The sequence below is a fragment of the Lagenorhynchus albirostris genome, chromosome 10, assembly GCF_949774975.1.
Source record: "Lagenorhynchus albirostris chromosome 10, mLagAlb1.1, whole genome shotgun sequence".
NCBI classification, from domain to species: domain Eukaryota; kingdom Metazoa; phylum Chordata; class Mammalia; order Artiodactyla; family Delphinidae; genus Lagenorhynchus; species Lagenorhynchus albirostris.
This window is the reverse complement of record NC_083104.1, coordinates 45,435,088-45,450,488: the sequence shown is the minus strand read 5'-3', so window position 1 is coordinate 45,450,488 and position 15,401 is coordinate 45,435,088. Positions and strand designations below refer to the sequence as shown.

General features: G+C 56.4%; 1 protein-coding gene across 1 annotated transcript in view; it reads right to left on the bottom strand.

Moving 5' to 3' along the window:
* Positions 1 to 329: 329 nt before the first annotated feature.
* VIPR1 (vasoactive intestinal peptide receptor 1) overlaps positions 330 to 15,401 on the bottom strand; it is a 30,361-nt gene continuing 15,289 nt past the window's right edge. The window contains exons 4-15 of the mRNA XM_060163907.1: positions 13,781 to 13,962; positions 13,025 to 13,129; positions 11,740 to 11,846; positions 10,251 to 10,354; positions 9,692 to 9,824; positions 6,984 to 7,137; positions 6,390 to 6,450; positions 6,121 to 6,187; positions 5,656 to 5,747; positions 2,674 to 2,803; positions 2,401 to 2,442; positions 330 to 1,743 (exon numbers count right to left, since the gene is read on the bottom strand). Coding sequence (XP_060019890.1) covers positions 1,552 to 1,743; positions 2,401 to 2,442; positions 2,674 to 2,803; positions 5,656 to 5,747; positions 6,121 to 6,187; positions 6,390 to 6,450; positions 6,984 to 7,137; positions 9,692 to 9,824; positions 10,251 to 10,354; positions 11,740 to 11,846; positions 13,025 to 13,129; positions 13,781 to 13,962 — 1,369 coding nt within the window. The 3' untranslated portion in view covers positions 330 to 1,551. The remainder of the gene's footprint in view (positions 1,744 to 2,400; positions 2,443 to 2,673; positions 2,804 to 5,655; positions 5,748 to 6,120; positions 6,188 to 6,389; positions 6,451 to 6,983; positions 7,138 to 9,691; positions 9,825 to 10,250; positions 10,355 to 11,739; positions 11,847 to 13,024; positions 13,130 to 13,780; positions 13,963 to 15,401) is intronic.

Here is a 15,401-nt window from a genome sequence, read left to right as displayed (position 1 = left end):
TGTCAGCTGTTCTGTATAGATCCAAGAATAGAACTACCTCTTCTTGGTTGGATTCAGGGGGTGGGAGGACACTACGAGGACGGGGTATAACTTCACCACACTCGGAGGAGAGAGGGTACCACTCAACAAGATGTGAGTCGAAAGCCCTTAGAACTGTGTGTTCCTCACATGGAAGCCAGAGGGGTGGTGGCATCTGGCTTCAGTGATGTCTTGGACCAGCCCTCCTTCGAAGGGGGGTGGGGGGCATGGCCGCAAGTTGGAAGCTGGTCTCCATTTTAGCCCACATGGGAACACCAACCACCAGGAAAACCAAGCGAATCCAACCCAGTGTTTATTGTTGCACAAGCCTGTTTGCAGTCCCAAGGGGATCTTCTGGCTGGGGCGTGAGTAGGAAGCCGTGTGGCCACAGGGGTGCAGGGCGGACACAGGACATGACAGCCACCAGGCTCTTGTCCAGATGATACATGGGCTGGGGGACTCCTCAGCCACACTCCAGGGAGGGTGGGGTGGGAATGGGGTTTGCGGGATGGTGGTAATAACAATATCAGTGGTGATACAAATAAGCAAGAGGATCCAGCTTGCTACAATATATAAAAGGCAGCAGTTAAGAGTCTGTGCTTTCACTTTCCCATCAGCAAGATCTGAGTTCAAATGCTGTCTGTGTGACAAGATGAGGTACCTGCTCTCTGTGAGGCTCACTGTGAAATAGGGACAGTAGTGCCCGCCTTGCTGGGTTGCTCTGAGGATTAAGGGGCCCAAGAGTGTACATCTCTGAGCCCGGTCCTAATAGTTGGCACATAGGTAGGCAGCCAGGGGCAGCTCCCACAGCCCATAAGGATTGGTAGGGCTGGTGGCAAGCTCCTGGAATTGTTCCAGCCCTCCCGGGATGACTCCACTTTAGCGGGGACTATGAAGATAGCTGCCCTCCCCAAACCAAAACCCCTCGTTTACAACCGCATCTGCCGGAGGCAGAAAAACTCATTCACCTTGAAGAGCTGGCAGCTATGAGGAGGCACTGAGGGAGGGGACCGCGTCTTTGGAGAGATGCCTGAATGGTGATGCTTAACCCAAAGGAAACTGACAGCAATGGTGGAACTTCAGGCACTGTCGAGGTGGCGGTGGCAGGTGACCTTTTGGGGCAAGACCTTTGTCCCCTCAGATCACACCACGTTCCCACATGCATTGTCAGGGGATAGGCGGTGGCCCTCCTCGGATGGGTAGCGAGATCTACCAGGCCGTGGAATCAGGTGAGAGTATGCAGATTTCTTGCCCTTAATGGGCGGAGGGGGCCTTTGGGGGCGGAGTCTGAAGACTGAGCTCCACCCCTCATCTTCTAGGTAGGAGCTCCCAGCTCTCCCCCATCGTCTCCCCAGGCAGGCGCAAGGGCAGCGTTCTCCAGGGGCTTCCGGACAGTGAGCTGGGGGTGCCCGGGCAGCCCCCGAGCTCAGGGCTGGGGCTGACCTCGCCTGGCAGGCCTTTGCCCCCGCTGCCGCGCGGGGTGGGGGGCGGTGCCGATGGGAGGGGCCGCCCACCCGCCTGGGCACCTGGAGGTCAGACCAGGGAGACTTCGGCCTGGAAGCTGGAGGAGCGGCGCGCGCCGGGGCTGACGCGGGTCAGCATGGAGACCTGAGTGCTGCACGTGGCCCCGCTGCTGCCTGCTGACGGGTGCTGGTATTTGGGTTTCCAACCCAAGACGCCCTGCAGATGCCAGCGCCGCCACTTCCGCCGCAGCTCTGCCTGCACCTGGGAGAAAGGAGCGTGGTCAGGCGCGCCCCTATGAAGCCTCCTGCACTGCTGATTGGGCTGCGCTCTGTCTAGGGTGCGTGAGCCAGACAGTCAGAGCCTCTTGCGGAATCTAACTTGAAAGGTCAGATGCTACCTTGGGCAGTGCAGAGATGGGACCTCCTAGGGGCCAGGTCAAATCAAGGGATTGGAGTGGGGGGAGGTGGGAGCCAGAGAGGATCAGAGAATTCAGTCCAGGGAGGGAGACGTATGCGGCCCAATCTCCTGATCCCTGCCCTCCAGCTCACCTTGAGCTCCTCCCAATAGACTTCTGTGCTTTGGAACCAGGGCTCCACAGTGACTCAGGCTTCACTTCACCCATCCCCACTCCCTCCGCACACAGCCACCTAACACAGCACTTCTAAAACTCTGATGTGCACATGAATCCCCTGAGGTTTTCTTAAAAGCAGATTCAGAGTCAGCAGGCCTGGGGTGGGCCCAGAAATCAGCATTTTAAACAAGGTCCTAGGTGCCGTCACTGATTTACTAGTCTGAGGACCACACTTGGAGTAGCAAGGTTTGACCCTTCTTTGCTCTGCACATATCCCGTCAGGGGTTTTGGACCTTGGGGCTACCAGAGTTCTGTTCCTTGACCCCCATGGTCTGAGAGGGGCTTACCTCGCCATTGAGGAAGCAGTAGAGGACGGCCACCACAAAACCCTGGGGAGGAAGGGAGCGGGAGAGGTGAGGTAGACAGACCCTGGGAGCCCCAAACCCTGCCCCACCCCTGTGTTCCCCTGGTGAAACAAAGGGCCAAACATACAGTTGGTGCTTAATAAATACTTATTGCAATGAAAAGATTGGAATCTAGCGGCAAGAGGCCAAGGCCCCAGGTGAATTTCCTCCCTTAAAGCCCAGAGAAGAACGCAGCCTTAAGTCCACAGTTCATACCTGGAAAGACCCCACGACGAGCTCAAAGACCATTTTCACTTCAGCCTTAAAGTTGTCGGGGAAGAAGGCAAACATGATGTAGTGCACTCCAAACAGGGGGATCAGCAGAAGGGTGGACTTGGCCAGCCTCCTGGGGGCAGGGGAGGGGCAGGCAGTGGGTATGGGTGTCCACACGTGTACGCACATGGGGCACAGAAGACAGGGACAACGACCGGGATGTGTGAGGATAGACTGTTGGTTCCCATCAGTCCTATGTCCACAACTGTTTCTGTTCCATATCTGCAGTGCCTATGACCCCATGCCCCCTGGGCCTCCTCCCTTGGACTTCCAGCTCCAGTGAAGGAGGGACAAAGGGAAGAGGTGGCTTTACCAGAACCCAAGGACAGGGCTACCTGGAAAGGGTTGGGATCCTATGGTAGAGGCCTTACTAAGTAAGTGCTAAAATCAACATGGGAGGAGTCCCTTGAATGAGATGGAAACATGTTGAGAAGGGCTCCTTGAATGAGCCTGAGCCACAAAGAGGTATAGTCAATGCCAGAGACCATGCCAGAGTCAATGCTGGAGCCGTGAAAGAAAGTCTGTAGCTTCCCTCCCCTTTGTCCTATCTCATACCCTTCCAGAGCCTCCCACTGGTCAAATTTAACTACAAGTAAGTGGATAAAGAATCCTAGCAAATGTAGCTTGCAAGGAGAGAGAAACCCCTCTCTTTTCACTTTCTGGAGGAGAGAGTATAAAGGAGGGCCAGGGCTCAATCCCAAGGATTACGTGTAATAGTGGTATTTCAGGCTCTATGGCCGCTAATGGGGATAGTTTCTTGAGCAACAGGAGATCCTGGTTTCCCTTCCCCTGGTCTCAGTTTCTCCAATCTGTACAATGGGGCGAGTGTATGCTCAACATGGTCAAGGAATAGAAGTGGGGCCCACTGTAAACTCAGAAGCGCTTTGGGTACTATGAAATACAGTGCATTTATGAGAGACCAATACTCTACTGGAAATGAGGGCGTTTGGGAAGGAAGTTTCTGTAATTGGGTTGCTGACCACAGATGCCCAAGGAGGATGATGGGTGCTCAAGTTTGTGCCTGGTCACCAAGGATGACTCAGGGTCAACTAGTAAAGCCCTGTCTTTGGCTTCTCTGCTGTATCTACTTCCCCAGGAGTTGCCAACTTTTCTGGGATTACACCCCTTTCTGCCCCACCCCCGCTCCCCACACCAATACACGCACCCCCAGAATTCTCTGGAGGACCAGCTCCTCCTTCACTGGCCATGTGTGCTCAGCAGGGTCCACAGTCCCTCTAAATGACTTGCCCCTTTCCCATGGAGCAGAGCTCATCCTGTTTCAGGCCTCCCAGCCACTTGACCTCATAGCTGGTCCAGGCAGTGTGAACCCACAGTTCCCTGGCTGGGAGAGGTCTGAGGGGTGAGTGTGTCTCTGCCTCTGTGTCTCCTGCCTTGGCAGTCAGTCCAGGTAGGCCTAGCCCTGGCGAGGACCCACAGCAAACTGGGGGCAGAGGAGCTGGCCTTGCCCCTCCACTCCTTCCTGGACCTGGTCCCCAGACACGCCAGTGTCCCGAGCACTGCCCACCGCTCCTTGACTGCAAACCTATCCCACGCGCCTGAGGCTGACAGATGGAGGCTTTCTTTAAATTGGAGGCTTGTGGGGAGGTGGAGAGTGGGAGCTGACAGTCCCTCCGCGGGGAGCTCCATCTCCTACTCCCCCCACCCCTTCTGCCTGCCAACAGCTGTTCAGTTTCCACCTCACCCACGTGGACCTGGTGATGACCGGTTCTCTTTGCCTCAGATTCAAGCCCTTTCGAGCAGTTGTATGTTGGGGAAAACAAGACCCCACAGGGAAAGTAGAGGAGGAGGGGGCACAGGCCTGATGTGCTACCCCCTGGCAGACTGCAGACCCCTGCAGGGCCTTCCTTTCTCAGACTGGAAGGGAAGCTCCACCTCCACACCCCGAGGGAGGAAGTGCTGTCACACCAGGAACGGGAGTCTTAGTCTCATCAGAGAGAATCACAGGATTCCAGAATAGAATCCTAAATCCAGCAGCTCGTGACATTCTAGCCAGGAATCTCAGAACCACAGCACAGATTCCCCAGAGAGAAGCCAGGCCCAGGAGAACATGCTGGATCACAGGACTGGAAGGCCGCTGTAGGACACCCCAGGTTTCTCTTGTCTGTGCAGTGCTGATAATCTCCTGTTCCCATCTGTGGGCACACAGACCGACTCACCCTCCCACAGCCACCCCATTCATGTTTCTGTAGCTCTGTCTTCCAGCCTTGTTCTCATGAAAGCCTGCCTGTTCTCCAGGCCCCCCAAGCACAGGAAGAGCCCTCACACCTTTCCAAGCAAGGATATGACCCCTGTCCCACAGACACCGTGCCCTCCCCCTGCCAAGACGATGTGCTCCCAAACTCCAGAGGAGGAGGGAGTATGTGTCAGTTTCCTCATCTGTGAAATGGGGACAATCTGGAGGAGACCGTACAGACGAAATGAGATGATGCTTGAACCCCGTTGCACACACCTGGCATGTAACCTGTGGATGCCGTTACTACTCTCAGGGAGGACTGAGTCCCGAATATGGCCATTTCCTTGGTAGACTGGGGGCTCCCCCGGGGCATGCAGCTACCGTGCCCCTTTTCTGTGCCAGGCCCATGCCAGGGACTGGGCACACGGTGTGAACAGGACACAGGTTATCTACTGTGTTCTCGAGCTCCCTGGCTTGACAGTAGATACACAGCGGGGCCGATCACCTGCTAGGTAAGTCATGCAGGAGAAGCAGACCTGGGACTCACGGGCCTGGTGAGGGTGGGACTAGGCGGGGGACACTCGTGCACTGAGCCAGGCCATGGGGGCAGAGGTGGGCAAGAGCAAGGTGGCTTTTTGATGATTCTGGAGGGGGCTTCCAGGGGACGTGGGGTGATTTGTGGACTGGGGCTGGGGATACCGGGAGAACCGGGGCCCTGGGCCCATACTCACGAGTATGGGCTGCTGTCACTCTTCCCGACATCTGGGGCCCGCAGTTTGTGAACCAGGATTCTGATGATGCGAATAAAGAGGATGAAGTTCACCTGGTGGGTGGGGGCCAAGGTCGGGTGGTCAGAGAGGGGAGGCAGGGTGTCCAGCCCCCTGGGCTGATGGCCTGTCTTCTTCCCCAGGGCCCAGCTATCCACCCATCTTACCTCTCCCCTACCTCTTCCCACTTTGGGAAAGTCATCCAGGAACTCTCCCTCACATCCCTAAGGGCTGGGCCTCCCAATCTGCTTTCTCTACTCTAGAGGAAAAACTGGTGGGGAAAGGGCTGGGGACAGTCCTGCATTAGGCATTGGGAAGCCTAGGGTTCAGTTCTGACCTAGACACGAATTTCCTGTGGGACCTTGGTCAGTTGTCTACCCACTCCGGGCCTCAGTCTCCCCATCCCTAAGTGGTGGGAGGAGGCCTTACCAAGATGGAGGCGAGGATGGGGGCCTTTATGATCCACCACAGTGAGGAGATGATGGTGTCCCAGCATCTGGGCAGGGTACGGTGGGGGAGAATGAGAGATTGTCCTCGGCCAGAGAGAGTCAGCAGTCCTCCTGTTGTCCCCGGCTCTGCCCCAAACCCTTTAGAGACCACTGGTCCAGAGTCTGTTACTCCCCGGTCCCCCTCATCCCACCCGGGGGATCTGCCCCGAGTGACAGCAGCCAGGAGGAGGGGGTGGGGTGACAGCTCACCCGTAATCCTCAAAATGGATTCTGATGATGGTCCACACCATGGTGAATGTGCTGGGCACCCCTGTCAGGGCCAAAGGAGAGAGAAAGAGGAGAGAGTGTGGCAGGAAGAGGGGGAGATCGAGGAGGAAGAGCCAGGAAGAGGCAGGGAGAGAAAAGGGTGGGTTTCCAACGTGGCCACGGATGGTGGCATATATAGGTAGCTCAGTGCGCAAAGATGCCTCATTGAGGGGGTGAAGCTCTATGTCTGAGGGACTGTGTCTGCCTAAAGGGGACTTGTTTTCTCATTTGGGCAGAGGCACTGTATAGATTAGCAGCGGCCCTGTGTGTTTCAAGGCCTGGAGGGGAAATGGAAGGATGCTCAGAGAACCTGTGTGTTCCACGGGTCAGCTCGAGGTGCAGCCGCAGCCAGAAGGCCCTTGCCCAGGGGTCAGACGACGGGAGGACTTTTATCAACCCACGGCCAAGTGCCTTGCAGGCAGGATCTGCAGCCCAGCAAGACCTAAGGCAGCAGGCTGGGTTGGTACCCACCCCCTAATGAGCTCCCCAGGCTTTGCCCCCTTGTTCCCAGCCTGGCAGCCCTCCCTGGTACCATACCCCAGCCGATGAATATGTACCCCCAGAAGTACTTCCTCTCGGAGAAGAAGGAGACAGCGAGCAGGGTGTGCAGGTAGAGGCCCTCCACCAGCAGCCAGAAGAAGTTGGCCATGACACAGTACTGGAATAACACCACGGCCGCCTTACAGCCCACCTGCAGGGGGAGGAGAAGAGGGGGGCCCAGTGGAGTTAGCAGGGGTCCCTGCCTGCCCACATCTCTGTCTGGGGTGACAAACAGGATTGCAGTACAGCCAACTTACTCTCTTACTTATTTCTGTATTATTCCCTTAGAAATATACTCAGTGGTTTTCCCATTATCCCTAATTTTACATCATCTGATGCTTTGGAATAAGCTTGCAATTTTAATTATCCACCCATCAATTTATCATCTATTCATCTTCCTATCTATATATCTATCCACCCACCTACCCATCCAACCATCCACCTACCCACCTATCTATTTATCCATTTATTTACCCATCCACCCACCAGACATCCACTGCCAACTCACCCATCTATCCATCTACCATCCATGCATCCAACCATTAACTATCTATCTGCATCCATCATCTTCCATCTATCAGTCCATCCACAGACTCACCTGTCTCTCTCTCCATTCATCTACTATCCACATACTAGACATCCACTACCAACCCACACACCTAGACATCTATCCATCCATTCATTTATCCACTTGTCCATCAATCTGCTCATCCATCCAACCACCAATATACCCCCACCCATGATCTATCCAATTTTTCTTACTTTATCCATCTATCCTTCCACTTAGTCATCCACACACTATTTACCCCATCATCCAGCTACCAACCCATCCACTTACCATCTCCGCTACTCATTTATCTTATTCCTATTACGATTGAAGGTAGCTGGAAGACGTATGAGGGAGAATTCTTGCTTGCATTAGCAAGAATCCCTTGAAAGTGTAGGGATATGGGCTGTGGACTGTGGAGTGGGGTTTAGATGGAATTGTTGGGGGAAAGATGGGGACGGAAAAGAGGGAAGAGGAGGGTGAAGTAGAAGTTAGGAAAAAGAGGAGAGTGGAGGGATGATCCTTCCTCCTGGGGGCCAGAGGAGCTAGAGGAAGAAGGGGTTCCCCAGGCAGGTGAGGACAATGGAGGAGTTAGGGAGACCCCTGGGCAGGGAAATCAGGGGCTCTGGGCGGCCCAGCTCGCATGATTAGAAGGTCTTCTGGGCCATCTGTCCTCTCCCAGAAACTATCTGCCGTTTCAGATTGAGCCTAGATACCTGTAAGCTAGAGCTTAAAGCCACCCTCTTCCAGGAAGCCCCTCTGCTTTCATTCCTCCTTGTACCCAGAACACAGGTTCCCACCCTTTCCTCCTGTGCCCTCGGCTTTGAGGCACCCTCAGAGAGCAGCCTACCCTCCTCTCCCAATGGTTGGAAAGTCCTTCCTCAGGTCTTACTTCAGTCCCTCCTGTTACAGGCAGTCTGTTTCCCCCACCTTCCCTCATCTGCTTTACAGCAAGAATAACTCAGCTCTTTAACAGGACTATTAGCTGTGCTTCTCCTTGCCTTGGAAAAGCTTCACAGAGCTGCTAATGAATCGGGAAGCTCATTTCCACAATTATCCTCAACAAGTGCGCTGGCGGCTCCGGGGCTCACACCGCACAGGTCTGAGCCCTACTCCCAGGCTGGATCATCTGAGGCGCTCTGGGAATGGCCAGGGTGGCTCCCCTCCCCCTTGTCGAGATGCCTGAGATACCACCATCACTCTCTGGAGAAAGTCACTTTTTTTTTTTTTGGCCACACCTCGCGGCTTGTGGGATCTCAGTTCCCAGGTCAGGGATCAAACCTGGGGCCTTGGCAGTGAGAACGTGGATTCCTAACCACTGGACAGCCAGGGAACGCCCTGGGGAGATTCACTTTCAATTTCACTCTCTGGGGAGAAGGTACTTCTGACCCCTGAAATAATGCACTGTCTCTGAGGTCACTCATGAGGCAAAAAGTCACTGACCACAAGGGACGAATGGGAGCCAGGGCTGGTCTTGAGCTCCCTGTCTCAGCTCAGGGGGCACTCAGGGAGGAGGCCCTGAGCACAGAATCACCTGGAGATGGACCCCTTAGTGATGGGCCATGAATTCCTTAAATGCTCTCTTAACCTCCCTTGCCTAGGAAGGTCCAGAGTGACTAAGGGCAGGGGGAGAATAGAAGAAAAGGAGGGCTGTGTGGGTTTGGACTGGCTCCAGAAGGCAACGGGGGGAGTAGGAAGGGGGGCATGGTGAGCAGAGCCATGGGTATGCAGATGGCAGAGAGGAGGGATGGAAGGAAGCTTGAATGTCCTTGCACGATGGGGAAACTGAGGAAGGGATTTCCCTAAGGTCACATAGGAAGTTAGCAGCAGAGGCGGGAAGGGGGCTGTGGGCTCTGGCACGAAGTGTACCACTTTGCACCCAGGAGAGGTGTTTTTCATTGGCAGGAGTAGGTGTGTGAACTCCCAGATGGCCAAGCAGCATCTCCTGCTGCTGGGAGGGAAGTGGGATCCAAGGAGCTGGCAGGCAGGGTCGGAGGGGGGCCATCTTTGGAGAGAGAGAGAGAAAGAGAGAGGGAGAGAGAGAAAGGGAGAGAGAGAGAGAAAAAAGGGGAGACAGGAGGGAGGAGAGGGAGAAGAGGAGATTCCGGTAACAGATGGCAGAGGTGGGCCACGGAGGTGGGCCTGGGCAGGTCCTCACCGAGCCCTTGGAGCAGTGGTCCGACTCCCCGCTGTCGAAGAGGGCCAAGTCTTTGATGAAGACAGCGGTGGCCCTCAGGATGAAGGATACGAAGAGATGGATGTGGATGTAGTTCCGCGTGCAGTGGAGCTTCCTGTGGGAGGTGGCCAGATCCAGGAGGCCGAAGGGGCCTCAGACCCCCACCCCGACCAACAAGTCCAGCGCTCTGAGGAAGGGTAGGGCTTGTAGCCTCTGGATGCAGACCCCACCCCGAAGGGGGGCCCTGTCCCCAGGTATCCTACCCATGTGTGCAGCCTGGCTTGCAGGTGCCTCATTCCAGGGCACAGGCCCCGCCCTCTGGTGCCCTATCCCCAGGTACAGGGCATCCTGTGAGGGATGAGGCCGACACAGGTGAACACTTCGAGCACCCTGCTGTCTCTAGGGGAGGCTGGCCTGGCGGGGCCGCTGGGGAAGGACTGTGTGATGCCTGGGAGCTGACAGTGGAGGGGGCAGAGCATGCCTGGGTGAGGAGTGACCTGGCTGGTCTGCTTTGAGACCTGTTGCAGGAGGTGGTCCTCACCTGAACAGGCTCAGGATGGCAGTGGCGACAAGGAGGGTGGCGAGGGACAGGCTGTAGCCGACGGTGTAGCCAGTCTTCACAGAACTGTAGAACATTGTCTGCTGCTGCTAGAGGGAGGTGGGTGAGGATCTTGGGCGGGGGTGGGGGGACTCACCTAGGGGGTGCTGGCAGAGGCAGGGTGCCCTATACATCCTGCCTCCCATCCCTGCCTTGACAGATGAGGAGGCGGAGGCCCAGGGCTCCCAGGAGCAGCTGAGTGGCCCCTTCCAGTTCCCAGAGCCCCTTTCTCCCTGGTTTCCACAGATGAGACAGCACTGCTTCCCAGGGTCGGGCGGGGGTTGAATGCCCTTTCTCTGCTCCTTCACAAGGGAAATGTCAGTGGGGGAAGGAGCGAAGACCTCACACGATCCATTGGTCCATCCATTCATTCTTCAGTCATGTGTCCAACAGCCCTTCTGGGCCAGCTCTGGGCTTGGCATCCTCAAGCACAAGACTGCTTGCCCTTCAGACCCCCCACATGAGGCCCTCTCACCAAGTGGCGAGGAATGGACAATGGTAAAGAAGACGCTAGGGGGAGGGTAATTTCCCATTTGGGACTCTCAGAGGCTGGATTTAGCAGGAGGAGGGCAATCTGGCCTTTATGGGGAGGAGGGACAAAGCTGGACACCAAGGGCTTCCTGCTGGCCCCTCCCCATGGACACACACGCAGAGCCATGGTCACTGGGCCGCCCCTCCTTCCTCCCCGCCTTCCACACCCTGCTGGAGCAGAGGCCAGTGGTCAAGAAGGATCCTGCCCGAGGATCTGGTGGGCTTTTAAGGCCTCTGAGGAAATTGCTGCCCTCTTGGAAGGAGTGAAAGCCTTGTCTGTGAAGGGCTTTGGGGGTGGGACAGAGGTCATCACAGACAGACTACATTCACCCACCAAAGCAGCGAGGGGCTCCTAGCTCGGGACTTCAGTTATACACCAGCCTCCCCATCAATATCCTTCCCTGGCTCCTGGCCCCACATCCTTACAGAGACCACCTATGCTCCACCTGCTCCAGGGCAGATCCCCATCCTGGGACTGAGGACGATGGTCCTGTCCCTGTCCCTGCCCCTGATTGGCTCCTGGGTATCTGAGGCTGGTTCATTCCAGGATCCGCACCTCAGTTTCTCTTCTGCATGTGACAGGTGGGATGGGCTCTGTCTGCCCTGCCAGGGCTGGATCAAGGCTCCCACAAGGGAGTGGAGTGGCCTGGCCTGGGGGTGCTGCTTCTGCTTTGATGCTGTGAGTCATCCTCCTGGAAGCCCCCTCCTGGACCCTGTCAGGGGAGCCAGGGGATGCGCCCCTGGGAATGTGGGCCTGGAGAGGGAGGAGGCTTGAGGAGGGCAGACCCTGGGAGTCCTGGCTCCGACATGGAAGGCAACTGTGCCCCTTGGTGGAGAGAGTGGAAGGAGCTAGCAGGCCCAGGTACTCTAGCGTGTGTGTGTGTGGTGCACTGAGGCCCACCTCGTCCAAACTCGATGCGTTGTCATCCAAGCCACAGGCAACGGGGTAGGGACCAGGCTCCAGGGGCGTCCAGCCCTCGTCAGTGCAGCTGCGGCTCACGTTGCGGCCTGGGTGGAGGGCAGGGGCAGAGAGGAGAGAGGTTGAGGCAGGGAGTGGGCAGGTCGGAGGAGTAGGCATGGGGCCTGGCTGTCTCTCTGCTCAGCCCTACTCTCACCACCCCCATCAGGCTCCACCGGCATCAGGCTCCAGCTGTTCTGACCTGGACACCCAGGGCATCACGGGGCAGCCTGGGGCAGGGAGAAGCACCTCCAGGGTGGCCAGGGGACGCACCAACACAGATGACAGCCAAAGCAGACATTCCTGCCCCTTGTCGTGTCTGAACCTGACCCCAGGCGCAATTTAAACTCTGATCCTTGTCACGAGCAGCCTGGATCCTTGGCGTGGAACGATCCCTGACCCTTGTCATGAGCTGAATGCTGACCCCCGTCACAGGGCCACGGATGCTGGTGTGGCAGATGCTTCCCTTGTCTGTCCTGTAGGTACAGACAGCAGCCTTCTGGCTGCGGCAAGGGGCCCAGGCCTGCCCAGCCCTCCTGGGTCAGCCTGCCTGGGCCTACGGGCCTGGGTTTCCTCCCACGCCTGGGGGCTGGGGGTTCAGATGTGCTGCTGGAGAGGGACCAAAGGTGAGGCGGGAGGTGGGTGGGCGTCGGGGGACCTCTGATAAGGGCACAGGTGTGAAGTCCTCACACACGGAGAAGGGGCACACGCCCAGGCAAAGGCAAGTATGAGAATAATTGAGCTGCACACCATTGCAGAATCTCGGGGCTGAACCACTAAGGCTGGGGTTCCAGGACAGTGGCACTGTCCGCTGTCCCCGGAGGACCAGGGCTGCAGCAAAGGGGCAGGACCACTGAGCGGCCATGTGAGGTGAGGGGTGACCCCAAGGCTCCCCACTCGCCAGGGAGGGGAGAGGCTGAATAGAAAATGGGTGAGCCAGAGAAGAGCTCTCTGCCCCCATCCCAGGACTCATTACAGAGGCACTGAGTCCAGGACACAGCCTTCCTGCCAGGCTTGTTGTGGGAGAGGAAAGGAGAAGGAGGAAGGGGGAGGGGAAGGAGGAAGAAGGAAAGGAGAGGGAGGGAGGGAGGATGAGGGGAGAGAGAACAGGTAGGAGGAGAAGGGGGTAAGAGGATGAGGAAGAAGGGGGAGGGGAGAGAAAAGCAGGGAAAGAGATAAGGCGAGGCGATGAAGAGCTGAGAGAGAAGATGGGTCCCGACATCCTTGCCGTCTAGCTCCTTTCTCACCTGCACCACCACCATCAGCACCTCCATCAGCACCAGCATCACCATGACCATGACCGTCACCATCACCACGATGCACGTTTTGAGAACTTTTCCCAGGTACACGGTACAGAGCACTTCAGGCATATTGTCTTTTTGAAGCCCCTCAACCACCCAGTGGGAAAGTAATCCCATTTCACAGTTGAGAAGTAAGGCTCGAAGAGGCTGGTCACTTGCTCAAGGCCACATACATAGGACAGGGTAGAGCAGGTGTGGTCCCATAGTCTTTCCAGGTAACCTTGGCCCTCATCTGCACTGAGGTGACGGAGGACTTGTTTCGAGTGTCCAGGTGCAGAGCTGTAGGAGGCGTCAAGCCATCCTGAGCTCAGGGAGGGTCACTGTGCATATGTTTAAAATTTCCAAACCTTGCCGTGTGCTCAGAACATCCCAGGTGATTCCCTATTCCCTATTTCTGTAAATCCTCCTGGCCACCATTTGAAAGAGGTTCTTGTCACCCTACTTTATGGACGAGGAACTGAGGGACAACTAGGGGTAGGGGGATAACCAGGAAGGAGCAGCCCGTTGGGTCTCTTTCCACTGTGAGGTCCCAGGGGTGGCAGGAAGGACTTTGCTGAGGAAGGGACCCTAGGTTGGGCCCGTTTCTTGCCCTGGTGGCCCATTTCTGCACAGACCTCCCAACCGCACTGCCACAGGAGGCTCCCAGGGCATGAGAAAACTCTTCACACTGCCCCTCTGCACACCGCCCCTCCTCACCCCCTCAGCTTTCTCCCGCTGCAGCAGAGGGTGGGCCGGCCTGGAGGCTTCAAGCAGCCACTCATCAAACTGCAGGCCCCCATCAGCCCCAGATCTCAGGAGCTCACTGGGGGCCCGGAGGCCATGCCCCTTCCCAGGAGCTGATTCTTGGGGGACTGACCCTGCCAGACTGGGGCAAGTAGGAAAAAGGGGACAAGGCCAAACCAGCCAGCCTTAAAGCAGGGACACTAAAGCTCGGGCTTTGGGCTCCCCACTGGCCGGAGGGTCCAGGGCTTGATGAGGCCAGGCCCATGACATAGTGGACACCTGGGATTATCATGAATGAAGCTAGCGAGCCTGGGTGACCCAACAATGTCTACACAGCAGCATCACATGCCTTCTGTGGGAGCAGTGGGGAGCAAACGTTAATGTGTTAAGGCTCGTGATCAGGAGTTACCAATAGTCCCATTAAAAGGGGGGACGCCAAGAGTGAGAGAGGTTGGGTGACTTGCCCATGGTCACACAGCAAAGAAGCAGCAGGCCTGGGATGCAGACCGAGGTCAGCCTGACTCCACATCTTTTGGGGCTCCCAGCAGCAGCTGAAGGGGGACTTTGTCCCTTGGAGCCCCGATTGCCCAGAGAGCAAGGGAGGGCAGGGGATAGTGGGGCATCTTCAGGGCTGGGTGGCCTCTTTGAAGAGCCTGGGACTGAAGTCCGGGACTCCAAGGAAACTGCTCTTGAGATGATCTCAGTAGAAGTCACCATGGGACCCTGAGGATCAGTCAACAGTGTCTTCCCCAGTCTGGGCTGGGGAGCCGACAGACCCTGTGTGTATAGAGGGGGCTACGGAGGGTACGAGAAAGGGCGAGGGACTTTAACCCTGTGCTGGGAGGGCCACTCCACATCCTCCCAGTCTCCTCCCGTTTGTCATGTCTCAAAAAACAAGTCACGGCTGCCCTGCCCCCTTTCCTCCCTCAGTTCTCCGCATGAAAAGCCCTACTCGGTGACCGGGGCTAGAAATCAGGGGTCATTTTCTCCCTCTCACCTCTCTCCTCCCCCATCAGTCACCAGTCCTGCCCCAGCTTCCCTTTCCTCGACACCAGCACTGACCGTCTCATCTCCCCCGGATTAGGTAGGAGCCTCCTGATGGTTCTCCCTGTTTTCCTGCCCCTCCAACCCACTCCGCACCCTGAATCCTGGAGGGTTGTTCTAAAATCTAGACCTGATCGTGGCACTCTCTTGCTGAAATCCTGTCAATGGCGGCCCACCCCAGCCAACCAGGGCAGACGTCTTAGGTTGACAAGACCTCCTTATCTATGGTTTCATGTGATGCTGCGGGGAGGAGGTGTCCCACAGATCCCATAGACACAGGTAATATAGACTGTGGTGTCTTCTTCTCAAAATAGCCCTCCTACTTTTTACTCTTAAAAAAAGTCTCTTCAAATATTTAATGGCAAAAACACCACAGGTGAAAGACGTGCAGACCACAGATAAAAGGACTAGACCTCCACAGTTGGGAGACTGGGATTGACATATATACACTACTATGTATAAAACAGATAACTAATGAGAACCGACTGTATAGCACGGGGAACTCTACTCAGTGCTCTGTGGTGACCTTAATGGGAA